We start from the raw sequence: 21,873 nt of genomic DNA, 5'->3' as shown, positions 1-21,873 counted from the left end.
GGATTGGGGAATTATTAGGGTTTAGGTCCAAAACACGGAGAATATACTACCAGTCATCTGTCCATTCCCCATATACAACAAAAAATCAAGATGATTCAGGTGTAAAATGAATAAATCTATAAATTGATTCTTTATAATTAATCATAAATACTGTAGACCAATTACAACCCTCATAATGGTTACATTTACATTCCCCGACCTCTACAGTCATATTGGGATCAGAACAGGGAAACACTAATACGTTTAGATCATACATATACACATCAAACCCAATTTAGTCTGTGATTTTGTCATGGTTTTTCAGAATTTTGCACAAAAAACAGTAATATTGCAGCTTATGTTACTGGTTGATTTTTGCATGCATGTACACTGTGTTCTGTATATTGTAATGTGTGTACACTATTTCTCTTGGTTATGACATTGTGATGTTATGTGCAGTGTTTTCAGAATCAAAACCTGTGGAAATACTCGCATTTCTTCTCTTGCTTTCTTCTTTTTTTATGTATGTTTGTTTGCAATGCTAGTCTCTCCCAGAGCATGTTGGGTACTAGATCATCATTATGGCATCATGTTGTGACCCATTAATCTGTGGCTTTGTTAAATGAGAGATGAAAAGCATAGTGCATGAAAAATGTCATAATTTAATTGTTTTCCGTTTTTCAGATGTAATGAGATTGGCACCATAAATTTATCTTGCGAGCAGCATTTCTGAACTTTGGTTGAAAATCTTCAACTTGTGTTCACGATTTTTTCTTCCAGCATCCTACCTTCATGGCTGTAGAATACAAAGTGACCGTAGCAAGAAATGCCCAATTTGTATGTTTGAGTAACAAGGAGAGCATCATATACAGCAGAGCTTTAGCCAATAAAGTAAAGGATATGTTCCCTTGTCAGAGACATTATTATTATATGTCTATATTATTTCACTCTAGAGCCTGAGCTAAAGAGGATAGCCATGTTCGTTGCCATTTCAGCAATAGCAAACAATGAGCACAATGCATTCCCATTTAGTGTTCAGATTATTCAGCAGGGACACAGAGAAACATAAACATAGCTGATTATTACAGAAAAGAGCTGATTATGGGGCTTTTCTTGGAAGCAGAGTACAATGGTGATTCTTATCCATAGCAAGAATATGAAAACAAAGTCAAAGTATAAAGCAACAGGCTCTATCTTCATGATCTTCCTGGACAATTAAAAAAGTAGCCTCATCAAAGTTTGTATCCTTAATTCCTCCTATTTACATATGTACTGGTGTGTAAGGGTATTAGAATACTTACCGATCACTGTCTCTCCTGGTTTCCATTGTAACTCTGGTCCTTTTCTTGACCGCATCTCCAGACTTAGGGGTACTTTACACGCTGCAATATTGGTATCGATATCGCTAAAGAGCGTACCCGCCCCCGTCGGTTGTGCGTCACGGGCAAATCGCTGCCCGTGGCGCACAACATCGCTAACACACGTCACACTACTTACCTTCCCTGTGACGTCGCTGTTGCCTGTGAACGCCTCCTTTCTAAGGGGGCGGTTCGTGCGACGTCACAGCGACGTCACATGGCAGCCATCCAATAGCAGAGGAGGGGCGGAGATGAGCGGCCGGAACATGCTGCCCACTTCCTTCCTTCCTTCTTTTCCGGTGGACGGAGGTAAGGAGATGTTCGTCGCTCCTGTGGTGTCACACATAGCGATGTGTGATGCCACAGGAACGAGGAACAACATCGCTACTCACTAGACAATGATATTTGGTGTTTGGACGACCTCTCCAACACCAACGATTTTAACCACTTTTGCGATCGTTGAAGGTCGCTCATACGTGTCACACGCTGCGATGTTGCTAACGACGTCGGATGTGCGTCACAAACACCGTGACCCCAACGATAAATCGTTAGCGATGTCGCAGCGTGTAAAGCACCCATTAGACTTGGCTCATCACATAGTGTTTTGTATTAACTAGAAGTCACTTTCTCAGTCTAAGGCTAAAGATTATTGATGAGCGAATAGTAAAATATTCGGGTTCAAATTATTTGTAGACCAGTATTTGTCATGAATAACGAACCTAATGCAAGTGAGTGAGGAACCCGAGTATTTTTCTTGAAGATTTCCAAGAAAAATGCTTGGGTTCCCTATTGACTTGCATTAATATTGTTATTCGTGAAAAATACTGGAATAGTACTAGGTATACGGTACAAATATCCCAAACCCAAATATCTGACTATTCGCCCATCATTACTATGGATCCTTGTTTTGAGTCTCATAGACTTATACTGCAAGAGGAGCTAAAACGTTGTACATTAGATGCCATGTGAGCCAGCAGAGCTGCCAAAGGGGCAAGTGTTCCAGAAAAGGATCAGCGCTGATGGAAATTGGAGAAGATGGTGATCAGTAAGTATTTTAACACTATTGACAGTGGCATGTGAGGTGTTAAACCACCAAGATTATCAAGAATGCTTTTCCAAGCAGTCACAGCTAGAACATATCAGTTGTGCTTCCCCTACTGATCGCACTGGTACATAGATCACAAATGATCACATGCTCATGACAGATATGTACATCATGATGCATTGAGAGGTCCTGTCGCTTGCCATAAATATGTCATTTTTCTTCTTCTGAATCTGGTCTTGGTTTTCTTTTGTTCCTGTGTCCATTTTTGAAATATTGGCCTCCTCTTCTCTGCATATAAATCTGGGCATGGCCCTCAACTCTTCTCTATCAGACTTTTTGAGGATCCCGCCCAGTTTGCTGAAATAAAATAGATTTATATACACAAAGGAGGAAACCATTTTTCAGCAACAGAGAGGCATATGAGCAAAGAATAAAATATTTACACCAGGTAAAAAAATACATATTTTTGTAAAGTGACAGGCCCTCTGTAAGTTAGAAACTGACCCTGTAGTGCTTTCAAAACTATGTCGTAAAGTATATATTGATCCATATCATACCCATTAGACAGCTTAAATATATTATAATTTAGTCACAGTACAATCCATTATTCCACCATTACAAAATGAGAACATTATTATTACAAATTTAGAGAACATTATCTTTTACACATTTTAAGGACACTACTTTCTGGTTTCAGGTATGAGCTAATCTAAGTCACAGATGTAGGAAAATGTAGTGTGCCATTGACATACTGCCAAGCTATATACCGATGCCATTCTTCAATGCTAATCAGTTGAAGACATTTTCATTGCTTTCACTTCACCCTCTTTCTCCTCGGAGAATGTATATTGTGTGCTTGGATGCACGCTCTCATAGCCCTTATGCTTAGCTAGAAGAATCGTGATTTCAGCCTGTATTTCCAGTTTAGAAGACACTGAGCTTGTCTTCCAGGCATAAAACTGTCTCCAAGCAACTGACATAAAAAAAGAAAAGTACACTAATAAAATAAAAAGGGAACTATCTAGACCTTGTATTACTTAAGACTATTATGTTATTAGAAAAAAAAGCAGGAAGCCGTACTCGACTTTTCCATTTACAGTTTTATTGTGTTTTTTAGTCAGCATTTATGCATGTAAAATAGCAAATACTTTTTACATAAAATGACGCTTTCCCATTGAAATGTAAAGTGAATTTGTACATATAATACACATATATATATAATTTACCTTATGAATTACATATAGGGATGAGAGGACCCTTGGAAGCTCAGGTTCGCCAAATTTGGCTGTACTTTAGTTAAAAGTTTGGTTTGGGACCCAGACATGACCCCAACTTGACCCTGGGCCTGGACGCCCATATGAGTCAATGGAGACCCGAACTTTCATCCTGTAAAATGGCTGTAAAATGGTCATAGTAAGGGCTAGAGGTCTGTAAAAAGAAGCAAAATGTGGGGATAATTGCCTCACCAACAAATTACAAATGTGGATATTTATTTATTTTTTTTAAAATGACATGGGGTCCCTCCTATTTTTGATAACCAGTGCAGGTAAAGCAGACAACTGTGGGCTGCAGCCCTCACCTGTCAGCTTTACCTTGGCTGGTTATCAAAATTAGAGGGGATCCCAAACCATTTTCTTTTAATTATTTAAATAAATAACCAGCTAAAGTTAAGCAGACAGCTGAGGGCTGGTTTAATCAGGCTGAGAGGACCCATGGTTATTTTGTCCCTCCCAGCCTAAAAATAGCAGTCTGCAGCTGCACCAGGAGGGGTGCATCATTTAGATGTGCCATTTCTAGTGCTTTGCCCAGCTCTTCCCAATTTCTGGGTAATACTTTTGGGATTGATGTCAGCAGTGAATTGACAGCTGGTATCAAGCCCACAGGTTAGTAATGGATGGACATCTATCAGACACCTTACATTACTATGAAAAAAGTAATTCCAGCTCACCTGTCACCCAATGCTGCAGAATCTCAGGGATGCACGAAGTCCGCTGGTAAGTCCAAACCAGCTTCTAGTGAACAGCGAGGAAAAAAGGAAGTTGGACCCAGCACCAATTCCAAAAATAGGATAAAAATTTACTTTTCTTTATTGGTACATTATTAAAATTCTCATATGAAGACTGTGGATGGAAGGTTCAGTACATAGGTAAGCTTAACGCATTTCAGACTTCATAAGAATAAAAACAAAACAGAGTCCTTAATCATAAGTCACTTATGATTAAGGACTCTGTTTTGTTTTTATTATTATGAAGTCCGAAACGCATTAAGCTTACCTATGTACTGAACCTTCCATCCACAGTCTTCATATGAGAATTTTAACAATGTACCAATAAAGAAAAGTAAATTTTTATCCTATTTGTGGAATTTGTGCTGGGTCCAACTTTCTTTTTTCCTCGCTGTTCACCTTATATTACTAGCCCAATAATATTGAGTTTAGAAAAAAACACACTCAGGGAAAAATAGATTATTTGAAAAAATATACTCCCCCACACTACCTCACTCACCACTAAAAAAACTCCTTAAAGTTCTGACGTAATCCAATTGGTAAATATAGACTTCCCCCTTACTCCCTTGTTCACCAATTTATTACTGTGTTTTTCCAAAAATAAGACACTGTCTTATACTTTTTTTGCCTCGAAAAATGCACTAGGGCTTATTTTTGGGTAGGTCTTATTCTTGGGGAAACACGACTGAGAGTAAGTTTACTCCATTGGATTACGTCAGAACTTTCAAGATTTCTTTCTAACTACGGTATGAGTCTCCTGGGAATTCTGCTTTTGTGAGGGTGTAAAGTCCCACAATGCCCAGCAATTGCTATGGAGCTTCATTCTGAGAATGTTCTCAGAATGAGGCTCCAAAGGTCACTCTCAGTCGGTGAGAAATTCCAGGTCTGCTGCTGACAGGTAGTGACCTATGAGGTATCATTCTAAGAACATTCTCAGAATGAAGGTCCATAGGAATTCATGGGGTCGTGGGACATTTGTCCATTGGATTATGTCAGAACTTCCAGAATTTCTTTTTAAAGGGAATCTGTCAGCAGGTTTTTGCTATGTAAGCTGAAGGCAACATACTACAAGGGACAAAGCATAGAATTCAGGATGCCTGTCTTGTCAAAGTCCAATTGTTTATTTGCTATGTTTGTTTAAGTTAGTTTGGGGGAGTCTTTATTCACCAATTGGATTATGTCAGAACTTCGAGGATTTTTTTTATTCAATAAATTGGTGATCAAGGGCGTGTGGAGATGTGTTTATTTACTAAACTATTTTTTCCCTGTGTGTTTTTTTAACTCTATACTTATTGGGATACTAATGTGGGTGTCTGATAGGCACCTATTCATTACTAAGCCCTGCGCTTGATATCATCTGTCAATTCACAGCTGACATTAACCCTAAAAGTACTACCCCGATTGCGACCCCTCTAGCACAATCAGGAAGAGCTAAGAAAAGCTACCGAATTGGCACATCTAAAATGTGCCACTTCTGGCGTGGTTGCAAGCTGGAAGGGGCCAAGTAACCATGGGCCTTACCAACCTGATAATAACAGCTTCCAGCTGTCTACTTTACCATGGCTGGTTATCAAAAATAAGGTGTACCTCACACATTTTAAAAGCTATTTATTTAAATTTGGAGTGGAATCCCCTTTAGTTTTGATAACCAGCCAAGATAAAGCTGACAGCTGAGAGTTGCAGCCCCTAGCTATCTGCTTTACCTGCTCTGGTTCTCATAAATATGTGGGAGTAACATATTTTATTTTTTTTCATTATTATTCACAGCAGCGTACAGGAAAACTTCTGCATGCAATAAAGCTTGTTGATTGGCTGTGCTGCAGCCTTTCAACAAACTTTATTAGCATACTAACAGTACCCAAACTCCAAACTTGGAAACAGACTTTTTTAAAAGACTATGTTTGAGTCTGAGACCCGGTGTTCGGTACAAACTCCGAGCTTTTCCATTTGGGTTCACTCATCCTTAATCACATAGTCTGAGATCTCTAGCTTGGCCAAAGGAGCAGAACAACATTCCGCACTAGATATGAATGAACCTGAGGTTCAGTGTTCGTATAAAACACAGACTTTACAAAAAATAGAGTTCGGGATTGGAGTTCCATTGCTTTTTGTATGCCTACCACTCAAGTGAGCATCGCTGTGCTTGGGTACGCTGAGTGCTTAGCCGAGATGTAGTGTGCACCAAACAAAAAAATGGAAAAACCTTGTCCATCCTCCCCCGAGTATTCTCTTTATGATGGGTTGCACGTGGGCAGAGACCTGAACTGCCCAATTAGTGACTTCCAATGGGGTTTCGGGTAAGTCTGGGTCCCAAACCGAGGTAAGTCTGGGTCCTAAACCAAACTTCACAGGTCCGCTCATCTCTAGTCACCACTCAAGGAAAACATTAGGTTTGAATATGAATCAAATCTGCTTGGAAGAAATAAAAAAAATAATAAACTCTTATAATTATCTCTCCTTGGAATACCTGTCCTGCCTGCTCTTTAATCTTCTCCAGTATCGTCTTTCTTTCCATCTGTTCTTCAAGCAGGCTCTACTGCTAACTAGGCCCTACTTGTCACTTGGGGCAACTTGTTGTATCCCAAGTGGCTTTGTGGTATACAACACACATTACTGACATGCATCACACCCCTCATGACCTCATGAGGCCTACTTAGTGGTGGCACCCGTCAGAAGTCCAGATCAGAGAAAAAGTAGAGGAGACTACCGGAAGAAGAAAGATGAATGGCGTCAGCTGGACAGGTAAGGGGAGGGTCAATGAAAGATGAGTATAACAATTTATAGGTGGGTTTTTTACTCTTCTTAGCCCAAAGAATCCAGCAAAATAACATCCACATAGCTGGTATTTTTCTGGAATTGCACAAATCAAATCCCTAAATATTTGTATTCACTACAATCAAAATTTTGGAGCAGATATATATCTAATTCAGTTTGTTCAGCATCATTTTGATCATCTATAATAATAACCTCATGATTGGTGGGGCCTGACCTCTGACACTGCCAGGGTGACTGTAGGTTGCATGCTTGACTACCACTCAATTCAAGGTGTTTGGAATTGCTAGACATAACCAAGTATGTACTCAGCTATTTCCAACAGTGTCAAACAGAATATATGAAGTGATGAACTATCATTCTGGGGCTCTCAGCAATCAGACCCGTACCAATCTTGAAGTCATTATTTATCCACAACATAGGGGTTAGCTTTTTATTATTGGAATATCATGCGGTATGGCCAATAACAAAGAAAGTGCTTTTAGCTACAGTCATTTGGTATTCAAGGCCCTCCAGTGTCATGCAGCTGAATCATGTGAACACACTCAAAGAAATATCAATCGCAAGTTAGTGTACCTATTACATGTTAATTGATCATCATTGTTAAGTTCGATTGGTAGTCTAAATTAGGAGCAGATAATAGGTGCTTTACCAGAATATATCACACAATTGGCCACTGGGGAAAGATTTGGATATTTCCAAGAACATTTGTTGGAAAATATTTGAAACTTTGGAACTGTTTGTAAAGATCAAGTTCTAAATTTGAATTTAAAGCAGAGGCTTAGAATTGTGGCAGTACAATTTGTTATTGATACTTGCCCTTAGTGTGCGGAATCAGTCATTTAGTCTATATACGAATGCAGAATGTTGCTTTATTTTCTCCAGAACTTTCTGCCTTGTATCCGTTGGAGATCAGGAAGTACACAGTCTGGCTAACAGGGAATTAATTAAATGTGTTTACTTGTGGCATTTTTGTAATGTGAGGCACTAATTAGTATTGATAATTGCAGTGACTAATACAGAACTTGTAACCCCTTGGAGCCTAGCCATTTCCCATTAAAAGTGCTTTGTGTCCAAAGCGTGCCTGAGAAGTACTTAGTCTGTCATTTATCCTGATGGCAGGTTTGTTTCCTGAGATAACAGTGTACAAGTCCCTATGTGATTTTAACCCTGCTGGTATTTTTTGTGTTTAATGCTATTGTAAACCATGGAGTCTCTGCTCTTTCCATATAAAGGACATAACAAATGAGTGAGTGCATGAAATTAATGAATGCCATACCACAGTTAAATAAAATGAAGACAGTGGCGAAGCATCTAGTACAGTTTGCTTAGTTTATATGTAGTATATTTTTCTTCTTGATAGATCACACAAGCCACCCATTTGAGAATTTAGGTCAGATTAGCTATCTTTGGCCACTTTTTAGATTTGTATATAGACTACTATATTAATACCGAAATGTGCTCACAAGTGGCATAGTATATAGAATACTAATTACTGACTTGTAAGAGATGGAAACACACGATGGCGCCTGAAAAGAAATGTTTAGTCAGAAGCAATGAGGAAGACAGTATTTTGCTTTCCACAGTAAACCACATATGGTAAAAAGATTTTTGAGATTTGTTTTAAATTGAAACTATAGTAAAAAATGGCATAAAATGTCAAATTAAGCATTGATTACCTGTTGGATCCTTGGCAGCTCCAGTGCTGGGATTGGTGCTATCTTATTCATTAGGCATATGACCACATACTGCTCTTATATTTGCATATACAGCACATTTTTAATAATTCAAAGAAACCCTTCTAATAAATCATGTCAAAAATTATTTCCCTAGAAATGGAATTAATTAAAAGTTCATAGTTCCTAGGACCCACACTTCTTGGCCACCTCACAATCTGTAAGAGGAAGCCGAGTCCATTGTTTCTTCTTGTTACATAGTGAGGGGTTTGAATGGACTGGCAATGGAATATACCTAAGGCCGATTCAATCAAAGCCTATGGCATTGGTGGAAACCGCAAAGAGGCACAGAAAACCATTTTTTACTTTTTAGAACCTGTCAGTCAAACAGTTCATACAAGTTAGCTACAATTCCAAACACTGTAAGGATGAGTTCACATGTCCAATAATCATCTGTTAGAATGGATCCCAGGGCAATCTGTTGGCAACACTGTTGTGTAGCCAGAACTTTTTTAAAAAAGAAAAGAAAAAAAGATCTTTGCAGGATCTGAATTTTCTTAACATTGAAGTCTATGGAAAACGGACCCATTATCTGATGGCTATTTATCTTCCATTTGAAACTGATCCAGTAAGAAAAAATGGATCCTTTACAAGTTAAAGAAAAACAGATGGCTAAATATTCATAAGTTAATGGATCGGTTTTCCTTAGACTTCAATATTAAAGAAACGGATCCTACAAAAATAAAAAAAATGCTCAAAATATACTAAAAAAAGTTGTGTTTGCACAGCGTCTTTACCAAGGGATTGCGGCTCGATCCGTTGTAACACATGATTACTCGACATGTGGACTCAACCTAACTTCTCATGTTGCCAAAAATGAGGGGCTCTTAATCCACTTTCAAATGAAGATCAGGAGGAGAATAAACCATTTCTCCATGAAATGATCATTGAAAAACAGTCTATGGATATAGATTATTACGTTCATTTCTTACTCATTGGAATATGCTTCCCCTGCTCTGTGACTGAGAGTGTGGATTCTGGGCCTCTCGTTCGTGGCAAGACTAGGGCTCACAGAGTTCATCCCTAACCTAACTTGTCTTGGACCAAATCCTTTAAACCCTTCTTAAGTGGGTAAAATTAGAAGATAACTTTGCTGTTTATTTACCTCTCCATTATTAAGAATGGAGGGATTTTAAATTCCATAATTTCACCATTGTGGTTTATTTAGCGGTGGGCTGTTTCCTAGACAAGGAGCGCACGCTTTCAAGCTCTTTTCTCTGAAGCTGGCCAGATCACTGGAGAGGACCAGCTTCAATACCCCTACACGCCTCAGATGCTGCACATGCAAACTATCTCTCCCTTCAGCATGGGAGATTATGCAGTTTGGGCCGGCGGCACAGCCATGCCACAAATCTAAACTGTCAATTTCAATCATCGAGGTTGCTGCCCCTTAACAAGCTAGAAACCAGTAAGCAAAGGAGTGGTCTTTTCCTGAATGATGAAGATGCAACATCTCCTTTAAGATAGCTCATTATATTTCATCATCATTGCTTTTTAACCACGAGCTAACTAAAATATAGCATAATATCCCCATTTATAAGCTATAGAGCATACGCTGGGCATGGTTCCTGTACATTTCATCTCTCCGAACGAATTTCATTCAACAACAAAACACTTTCTCATGTCATTACAATTCTGATAATGGCATCTGCTTTTGAAACTCACAAACTTGTGAAATATGGAGCAGACAGTGAAGAATGAATACGCTAGGTATACAATGAAGAAATTGTTTTTTATGTATTGAATTGAGAGGTAGCTTCGAGAAATGGGATGTCAGGTTACAGTCAAGATATCAAGGCAAACTGCTTTGTATTTTAGTTTCATGTATTTATGATCATTTCTTTTGCTCGTTCTAAAACAGCCCCATCTGTCTGTTATCAAACCATAAGATAAACCTCTTTTATATCTGATTGTACTCCATAATTACTGCCGTTTATGTCAGACAGCATACAGAATAGATAATTCATAGGAGATCATTCCCTGGTTCAAACCCATTGATTCTTTAGCTCAAATTATTTTACAAGTGGCAGGTCTCTAATCAGAAATATTTACTTCAATATATTTTGTGAACCTGCAAATAGTATTTATATTGAACAATCTCATAATAGTAGAGCGTGAACTGCGGAAAGTGACTTTCAGCAGAATATTTAGTTATATTAGATGGATTCAATCATTATCCATGTAGTAGTGGAGCCTTTTGATCTCAAAAGTCATTTGTCAGGGACTAGAAGCCCAGAAACCTGATGGATGACAGACCACCCAATCTAGAATGACTATTACTCACATTTTAGGGGTCTAACCACCCCCATAAAACTTAACTAGTTAGTGTGAGCCATATGCATTTAATGCCTTATGGTAGGATTATTGTAAGGTGCTTTAAGTTAACCCATCATGCCCTGTACAATAGAAAACAATTGTAGATATAGTAGCGAACCAATAGCACCCATTGTTAGAAAGCAAAGACATTATATGGAAATTAGTAGTAAATTGGATAGTCTAGCTAAGAGTAGGCTGCAATATTAAACAGATTTTACAAGAGGTGAAGATAGGTCTCTTAGGTACTGTAGTAACACAAATGATGTCATATTGATGCTTTACCGATTGCAGTTACCATAAATGCAATTGAAGCCTGCAAAGTGGAGTACAGCCTAATTTACCCTATGTAATATTTTATGAACAATGTGTAGAAGGTTCTTCTACAAGATATCCATCACTGAGAAGTGTTGGGTGTAGTCATGTGGATTCCAGTAAGTAACCTAACCATATGCAGAAAAGTGGCAATCATGAAGTCATTACTGTATTAGTTGTTATATACATTTTGTTGTGGTCTGTCCCATTTTAGGGGTGTTCTTCACCAATAGTGGTGAAATTTGCTGATACACAGAAAGACAAGGAACAAAGGCGTCTACAGCAACAGTTAGCACAACAAATGCAACAGCTTAATACTGCCACATGGGGGAACCTTACTGGACTCGGAGGACTTACACCACAGTATTTAGCAGTAAGTATTTTCTGTGTATGTATACTGGTATTTTTTGGAGACCAAAACCTCAGCAGAAACTAACATTAATAGGACATTTGCAGATACAAGCTCATATATCTTTATTAGAACAAATACAAGGGTGAACTAACAAAGACACAAGTTCCATACACACGTAAATCTTTTTTTATTATAGCTATGATATAGGTCTGTGTTCTGGGGAAGAGTTTACTATCTCCATAATAAAGCAAAAAAAAAAAACAACCTGTGAAGGTGTTGTATAAGCCAGTAGAATTCTATGGATGCTGTTTTAGTGATTTGTAGAATACAAATCTGATTTATGTTGCCATTTCCCTAGGGTGAGGGCAATGAACGTCACCTTTGCTGTGAGGACATGAAAAGCCTAACCATGGCTCTAGTGGTGACTCCTTGATGTAAAGGGAATTTGTCAGTTGGATTAACCCTCCTAACCCATCTATATGGGCATGTAGGTCATAGGAAGATGAATAAAATGATTCCTTTATATTTGCAATCCAATGTCTTATTCCAGAGAAATACATGTTTTTCTTATATGTAAATGAGCTGGGCCAGACACTGATCTGCATGAGAATCTGCCACCAGTAAATATTTTAAATAAAAAGGGGGAGTTACCAGTGTGAGACATGTAACTATCACAGAACAGTAGACCTTTGTCTTTTAGCAGACACGTTAGTATCTGCAGCTCTCACAGCTCTGCTGCTGTATTGTAACAGTGTTGTGACACTGTCTGTCTGTGAGATGGAAGATGAGAGGCACCTGCATATGTGTGAGTTAAAATGACACACAGCTCTGCAGTGAAATCAGGAGAGCAGATAGCGGCCATTACATATCACACTGGTAAAGCCTTTTATTTTTAGTAAACGTTCTTGAGGCAGATTCTTATGCAGATCACTGTCCGGCCCGAGCCTGGAACAGCTCATTTACATCTAAGAAAAGTGTAGATTTCTCTGGAATCACATATCAGATCGCAGATATCAAGGTATCATTTTATTCAGCTTCCTATGACCTGCATGCCCACATACATGGCTCAGGTGGGTTAATCCAACTGACAGATTCCCTTTAAGGCACCAATTGACTAATAGTTTGTTACAATGATTTCTTCAAAAAATTACAGGAAGATTTATACAGATTGAAGCTAGGCAAGTAGATATATTGTTGCAAGCACAACCAACCTGTTTCCAAATCTTACCGAAACTGTGTTGTACAGTGTGGCTGAAGGGATTTTAGAATGTCTACTTTTTTATGATATTTTAGTTAATAATAGTATGCATTAAAACATCCTTCTGGGGTCCACAGAATTGAATGTCACCACATATAGACATTGCAGCACTCGCAGGCTGTGTTGATGTTCCTTTGTGCCAATATAAGACCATGTACCAAGGAGTATTGTAGCCATGTTTATTCCCAGAGGCACTCTGGAGGTAGTAGGGATGGAGGATTTTTTTTTAATTTCTTAATAAAAAAAAATACTAAATGCATAAAAAAAATCCTTTTATAATCATACTTTAACATGTATTTTCTACAGTTTCCCGCATACTTATTATTATAGGATATTATTCACTTTTAAAGAATTAAGTTTTGATCTGGTTTGATCTATGATACATATAGCAATATTATTATAAGGTATAACATTAGAAGGTATTAAAGAAACATTTCGCTGTGGTCATGTTTATAGCACACTGTGAAAAAGAAGTGCCAAAGTCAATTATGAAAATGACAGTAGGCTGTAGGATTTGTGCCTAGACCATCATAAGAAAGAAACCTGTCCCGAACTTTCTACCTGTTCATAATTAATCTGAAGTACTCCACATAAGAACACATGGAATATCATTACATGTATGCAGAACAACTAGTTTGCTGCAACACTGACATTTAATGAGTAATTAATTTTTAACTCAAGAGGCCTTCAGGATTATTAGTGCAAATCACAGTTAATGCTTCTTTAGTATTCACATAGGAGCTCAAACTTTCAAACATGTAATCATATAAATGTATTCCTGTATGTACCTATTCGGCGAAGCAGAAGCTCCGATTTCAGCCTCTTACCGGAACGAAGATATTTCAGAAAGAGGGAAAAAAATGAGAATAATATTTAAAGATGAGTTATGGTAACTACAATACTACAGAGGGCTTTAATTAGTCGCGCTGTGTCGGTTTAAATGTATTTAACACCTGGCTGTTAAAAAGACTAAATTGATTAATTGTTTTTAAAGCAGTCATTTCATTGAGTCTCTCTGGTGTGTGTGCCTTTCTGTGCAGAGATTAGACATTGATATAGATTTACAGCTCCGACCCAGGGGACAACCTGTCCATCCGTGAGCAAAAAGTCTTTAAGAAATAGAATATATGAAAAGGGAGAAAAAAGCCCTGTGTGCAACAACGCATATCAAGCAGCCAATTTGTCTCATTGTGGATGCCTTATTGCTTGATTTCTTCTTTTATGTACAGCTCCTGCAGCAAGCCACCTCCTCCAGTAACCTGGGTGCATTTAGCGGTATTCAGCAAATGGCTGGTAAGTGGAGAAAAAAGCATTTAATTTTAGCCAATTATGCCCTATTTTCTCCAGCTCTTAAGTTCTTTTGCTCTAATGATGTTCTGTTAAAAAGGGACACCCCTCTGTTAAATTCTCAATTGAAACACTTGCTTTCTTAGAAATGGAAAATTGAACCAACTGCTCCGAGGTTGAACAAGTAGTTTATCCTACATTAGTCACCCGCCATTTGTCCTACGCAACCAATTGTAAAAGGCAGGAGAGCTTTTAGTCCCTGCAGCTGCATCATATTCTAATAATGGTGACGACAAAACAACCACAGGACCTCGGTTTAACTTCTAGAGAGATTGCAATGTCCTGGCAACCCATTTAGTGACAACGCCGGCATTTTACAGAGAGCAGAGAACGCTGGGAAGAAAAATGCTCTGACCTTCTTTGGCAGAAGCCAAAATTACAAGCATCGAGTCGATATGGGATTAAAATCTATTTTCAACCTTGCGGAGTGGACTTGTTGCAGAGGAGACCCAGACAACAAAATGACACAATAAACGTCCATTTTTTGGTCCCTCATTCCCCCCCTCCAAAATATAAAATTATCTTTCCGTTTCCAAAAAATCAAAGCTTGCCTCTATTTGAAAGGCAGCGAGTTGAAGAATTTCTCTGTAATGAGCTGTGCCTGTAGTAGCTGATGTGTAGTGATTAGTGAAAGGTCATTCCCACTGTGTGACCTTCCATGCTGATATTCTAACTTAACATGGAGCTGTAGAAGGCAGGACGTGCGCTAAATCAGAGCCTGGATGCCCATTATGCCTGCCGTGAAAAACTGCCAGAAAGCTTTCTCTTTGTTTGATGCAAAAGCAAAACAATTTGGAGCATTAATGTGGCTGTATTTTATTTTAATCATAACCCCCACCGCATCAATGAATATGTAATCTGCACAAACAAGGACAAAACGTCGCTGGTTTTTCCACCCTGGACTGTGTAATTCTCTATTTTATACTGTGCCCTGCCTACTTAATATTACAGGCTGGGTCTAGTCTTTGTGCGTGTTGCAGGTTCTTTTGTCCTTGCTATGCAGTATTTTTTTACATGGTTTTCTATTATGCTTCGGAGAATAATTGCCCCAAAACAGAAAAATCTTTCACACGAGTGAAAACTGACAAGTGACTAGCAGGGCTCCGAGGTGGCAAAGTCAAGTTGTTCACATTAATAAGTAAATACAGACCACATCCATAGAGGAGGTTTATAATACAGATTAAGGCAATGGTTTGAATACTAAACATATCACATTTGTGGTATAATGGAGGACATATGAGGGGCAGACATATCATTGGACAACCTGTGCAGTCGCACGGGAGCCAAATAATTAAGAGTGCCCATGAACAACTCTAAAGTAGGTGGAATTGTGCAACATGATGAGCTATTGGTCTGCAAAGGGCCCATATATTGTTCTTGTATAGGGGCCCTTTTCTGTCTGTGTCTGCACGTGGGGTATATATTAGGTTTATTGACTTTAATCTCTAATTTATGCATCTACATGACCAGAAATGGTCAAAAGAAATTGGATAGTAGACAGATCTATCATGTTGATATCCATATGTAGAGCCAAATCCAGTATCTGCCGCTGCATGGACATGTTCTGTTAAGCAACAGGCACATAGACGTCAGGGCATGATCTCAGCTGGCATCATGCTTACTGATCTCCCAGTTATTGGCACATAGTGATAGTGCAATTAGGAAAATGATGATGATTCATAGGGATGCTAAACTACCTAATTAGACTGCTTTAGTGGCAATTTTCTATCATTATTTTCTACAACTATTTACTATACATTTCGGAGTTCAGTGTCTTGATAAAGTATTTATGTCCTGTGAACTTTAGCACATTTTTTCATGTTATATCCACAGACTAAACTCTATTTTTTTAGGACTTTATATGATATACCAACATAAGTAGGAAGTATTTTTTATATTCAGCACCCTGTAGTCTTATACTCCTAAATAAAATCCTGAGTGACTAATTGCCTCCAAGTCACCTAATTAGTAAGTTAAATCCACATGTTTATTATCAGTTTAACAAGTGTTTTGTGATGGCTTCAGATGTTTTTTGAGAACATTGGGGATCAAAACTGAAAACCAAGGAACACAACAGATAGGTCAGAGATAAAGTTGTGAAGTATAAAATAGAGTTGTTATATAAGATAAATAGCCCAAGCTATGAACATCTCACTCAGCACTTTTCAATCCATCAGCTTAAAATAGGAGGATAGTACAACTGCAAACCTACCAAGACATGGCTGTCCTCGTAAACTGACATCACAAGCAAGAAGAGCACAAATTAGAGAAGCACCCAAGAGGCCCATGGTCACTCTGGGGAAGCAGAAGAGATCCACACCTCAGGTGGGAGAATCTGCCCAGAGGACAACTATTAGTTGCACGCTCCATAAATCTGGCATTTATTGAATAGTGGTAAAAAGAAAGTCATTCTGGAAAGCAAGTCATAAGAAATCCTTTATGCGGTTTCTAAAAAGCCATGTAGGGGACATAGCTGTCATGTGAAAGAAGGTGCTCTGTTCAGATGAGGCCAAAGTAGAATGTTTTGGGCCAAATGCAATATGCTGTGTGGTGGAAAACTAACACTGCACATCACACTAAAAATACCATTCCCGCTGTCTAACATGGTGATGGCAGCATCATGCTGTGGGAATGCTTTTCTTCAGCAGGGAGAGGGAAGCTGGTCAGAGTTGATGGGGAGATTGATGGAGCTAAATAAAGGACAATCCTGGAAGAAAACCTTTTAGAGACTGCCAAAGACTTGAGACTGGGGTGTAGATTCTCCTTCAGCAGGATAACGTCTCAAAACATAATCCTAGGGCTACAATGGCATAGTTTAGATCAAAGCATATTCATGTGTTTGACTGGCCTAGTCAAACTCCAGAAATTGCACATTTTTCAAAAATTTGCGATGTTTTAAAAAGTCGCATTTGATTAATTAGGAATAACCACCTAAAAGAGCAACATTGATGTAAAAATCAGAAAGCTACTTAGATAAAAAAAGACAACTATAAAAGATGCACAAATTGTTTAATCAATTTGTTCCAAATCAAAAAGTCACTAATTTAGAAGCATTCACTCTAAAAAAAATGGTGGAAATATAATGCTGAATCAGTCCCATAGTTCTCTTTTCCTGGATTCAGGACTATCAATCTATTCCAGGTAACAATGGTCTGAAATTTGGAATTCGTATTTGGGAATATTTTTAGATTCAAAATAAAGTGTTTGGGATGATATTGTTGACATGTCAGATTAGGATCTATTCACATCTGCATCGGCTGCTCCATTAGGGGCCTCAGTTGCAGATTCCATTTTTTTCTTGGAAGAATAGTCTGTAGCACTAAGCTTCAATCAAAATGACAGACACAGGCCAGAACACGACAGACCATATTGTAAGGGTTCATTTACATGAGCAGATAATCATTCAGGCAATAAACGTTGCGATCGTAACTCATGACCAGCAAACAATGTCACACAGGAGGATAATAGTGAATAAATAAGATGGTCGAGTTGCGATCGTAACATTGAACATGATGCACTGGGCTTACACAGGAAGATAATCTGAAGTGTGGGGGTGATCAATGTTCCGATCCAACAAGTAACACTAATTATTTTGAATACATGAATTCTTAAAGTATCGCACAATCATTTCCATTGATAATGAACAAAGAAAATTGACTTGAATTTGTGATAAAATGTTTGATAATTAATTTCACACTTTTATAGTAGTAATAATGATGAAAAATATGACAGGAATTCGTTCTCATGTCTATGCTACTGTACAAATATCTCAGAGCACGATCAACCAATCACTAAAAGCCATAACTAGGATTCAGGATTTAAATTTCCCTTTCTCCTTTTTGCCGATCTGATTATTGATATATATTTATATTACACCATTTTTGAGAATTTAATAAGAATTTTTTCACTTACATGTATGATTTTAAGAATGATGAGCCACCATTTATGGGCACAAAATTAACTCACTCAACCCATTCCCATGACACAGTTATCCTCCTCATAGATAAGGTTGGTAACATGATTGTGAGTGTACCAACCTTATATTAATCCTAATATTTTCCACCTGAAGAAGCTCTTTTCATAAGGCCAAAATGCATTGTATTTTAACCACTCAAAATAAAACATTTTTTATTGTTCCTGGACCCCTTGGAAGCGCAATTCATTTTATAGTTCCTACAATTTTCTATGAATAATGGGTCATTAAAGAGATTGTCCACTACTTTTACATTGATAACCAGTCCTAAGGGGTACTTTGCACACTACGACATCGCAATCTGATGGTAGCAATGCCGAGCGCGATAGTCCCCGCCCCCGTCGCAGCTGCGATATCTTGTGATAGCTGCCGTAGCGAACATTATCGCTACGGCAGCTTCACATGCACTTACCTGCCCTGCGACGTCGCTCTGGCCGGCAAACCGCCTCCTTCGTAAGGGGGCAGGTCGTGCGGCGTCACAGTGACGTCACATGGCAGACGGCCAATAGAAGCAGGAGGGCGGAGATAAACTGGACGTAAACATCCTGCCCACCTCCTTCCTTCCTCATTGCAGCCGGGACACAGGTAATGCGATGTTCCTCGCTCCTGCGGCTTCACACACAGCGATGTGTGCTGCCTCAGGAATGAGGAGCAACATCGTAACATCAGTCCTTCCGAAATTATGGAAATGACCAACGCTACACCGATCATACGATTTCGACGCTTTTGCGCTCGTTAATCGTATTAAAAAGGATTCACATACTCCGATGTCGACAGCGATGCCGGATGTGCGTCACTTTCGATTTGACCCCACCGACATCGCACCTGCGATGTCATAGTGTGCAAAGTACCCCTTAGGATAGGTCATCAAAGTCTTATCGGACAGAGTCCGTCACCTGGCACCCTTGACAATCAGCCGTTCTTGGCGGCGGCAGCAGGCACCTGGAAATGCTCAGTTCCGGAGCTGCCCGTCAACTGATAGTGGCCGCAGCCGGGTACTGCACATCTGCATCCCATTCAAATCAATAGGATTCAGATGTGCAGTACCCGACCACTATCAGAAGACATGGCAGTCAGGAGCATTTCCGGCCGCCTGCTGCCGCTGTTGGCACCAAGAACGGCTGATCGGCGGGGGTTCAAGGTGTCAGACCACAGACGATCAGACATTTATGATCTATCCTAAGGATAGGCCATTAATATAGAACTAGTGGCCAACCTCTTTAATGCTAGAAACTGAAGACCAGCGGAATTGTAGTATGAGCTCAAGAATATTTGGCAGATTCATTTTTCTATTTAAGTAGTTTTCCTATTATAATTTCTTTAGCTTGTTTTTATGTTTTTGTAGCATAGATGACACATAGTTTTCTTCATCACAAGAATGAGAACATCATTTTTGCCGTTCTTGATATTCTACCAATGTAGTCTATCAGCATATAATGCACATACGCTGGCACCGTGGCCATCCAGTTTGACGCTGCTTCTTTAAATGTGCATGACTGTTTTCTAATGGGAGTTTCCTGTTTGAAGCGAGAGTTTATCACTTGAGGGTTTCTCATCTGTGCGTTTTATTGTTTTCGAGAATCTGACTTCAGTTCCAATAAGACTTTCAATATTTTTACTGGTACAAGTCTCTCCCCACAGATATTCTGTGATCAGTTGGTACAGCAACTCATTATTGCACTGGCATCTTTGAGTAATCTAAACCTGCTGTCTGACAATATAAATTGGCCTGGAGATGTAAAGATCACTGAATTATTTTCTCATCTTAACACCTGCTGGCTGTTGATTTTTTTTTCCCTTTCTTATTTTTTCATATTTATTTTTCATCTAATATATGAGTAAAGACAGGCCATAAGACCCAAGAATACAGAAATCGGGTTGTACGTTATTTCCTGTAGCCATTTATAAGGAGCTTATAAAAAGTTAATATTTTAGCTTTAGTTTAAAGTAGCACAGGTGACTTTAGACAAAAAGAATAATTGAAATGTCACATACAGTAAAGGAAGAATTATAATAACCAGTGACTTAACTTGCAAAATCTCTGACAGGGCCCTCAACTATAGCAGGTGTTTTAATAGTCTTTTAATCTGGGCGAAGGGGCCTTTTGGGTCCCCTAGGTTCCAGGGCCTGGGGTAAAAATGCAACCTCTGAATTTATTATAGTTACACCTCAGGAAATAACACTACAAAAATCTACATATTTTTTATACGTCTCAATTTAATATATATCCATAGTAAAATGGAAGGTCCAAGGATTCAGGAAGTCTATCAAACGTGTGTCTTACAAAATAGCAATAAAAATAGATTAGTTAATTTCAATTATTAAAAAAATAATGTGCATGAAAATTTTAGTTTATGAAACCTTAACTAATGCAATATTATGGGGACTGTGTTAGCACAGAATGACTGTGCAAAACAAGTACAGGCGCTCAGTGCAGCATGGTGTGACCAAACATTTGTGTGCATATCCCACCAAGGACACCATCTGCAAGGAGTTTGTATGTTCTCCCCGTGTTTGCGTGGGTTTCCTCCGGGTACTCCGGTTTCCTCCCACATTCCAAAGACATACAGATAGGGACTCTAGATTGTGAGCCCCAATGGGGACAGTGTTGCCAATGTATGTAAAGTGCTATGGAATTAATAGCGCTATATAAATGAATAAAATTATTATTAATTAATTATTATTATTATATTCCTACTCTAATTGTTTTCCCTCCATCTCTGCTCTTCTTTGGCTCTATGACACCAGAGCTGTCAATCAAAGAGGGCGAGATGTAGAGGGGAAAACAAGCAGGTGGACAGGTGCACTTAAATGTTTGGCCCACCATGATGCACCGAGTGCCAGTGCTTGGTTTGAACAGTCATTCTGTGCCAACATACAACTGTGGAGCCAGCATATTTTAAGGGCAGTACGAGAAGTCTCAGGGATGGATCCTGGATCCTCTTTTGATCACATGTTTTATGAGGGACTGTAATGTAATAGATTTTTAGAAGCTCAACATGTCTTTAGGCCCGTTTCACACGTCAGTGAAAAACACAGACGTTTTTCACTGGCGTGTAAAACACGCACATGTCCCTGCGTGTGCCGAAAATCACGGCACACGTGGGTTGTCTAAGTGCAATCCGGGCTCTCTTCTCCGTGGCCCGTGATTGCACTTAGAGATTCACTCACCTGCGCCCGCTTCCGCTGTCCATGGTGCTGATCGCTCCCGCGACGCAGCATCCGGCCGGCGGTGACCCCTGCAGGAGCTGTTTCCAGGTCGGCTGTGTCGCGCATAATGAATATGCGCGACAGTAATCAGCCGGCACAGAAGGAGCAGGGAGAACGGGCTGCAGAGGACATCGCTGGACGCCGGGTGAGTTAAAATGTTTTTTATTTTAAAAGCACGTTTTTTTCTGGCACGTGTTTCACGGACCACAC

The 21,873-nt window shown here is 39.1% G+C and overlaps 1 protein-coding gene across 20 annotated transcripts in view; it reads left to right on the top strand.

The window, feature by feature from the left end:
- Positions 1-21,873, top strand: part of CELF2 (CUGBP Elav-like family member 2) — a 621,764-nt gene that overhangs the window by 537,755 nt on the left and 62,136 nt on the right. For all 20 annotated transcript variants that reach the window (XM_075345303.1, XM_075345302.1, XM_075345301.1 and 17 more), the window contains 2 exons: positions 11,738-11,896; positions 14,363-14,426. In XM_075345303.1, the coding sequence (XP_075201418.1) occupies positions 11,738-11,896; positions 14,363-14,426 (223 nt within the window). The remainder of the gene's footprint in view (positions 1-11,737; positions 11,897-14,362; positions 14,427-21,873) is intronic.

This window comes from Anomaloglossus baeobatrachus, chromosome 4, assembly GCF_048569485.1.
Source record: "Anomaloglossus baeobatrachus isolate aAnoBae1 chromosome 4, aAnoBae1.hap1, whole genome shotgun sequence".
NCBI classification, from domain to species: Eukaryota; Metazoa; Chordata; class Amphibia; order Anura; family Aromobatidae; genus Anomaloglossus; species Anomaloglossus baeobatrachus.
The sequence above is the reverse complement of the archived record's forward strand: the minus strand, read 5'-3'. Positions and strand labels throughout refer to the sequence as shown.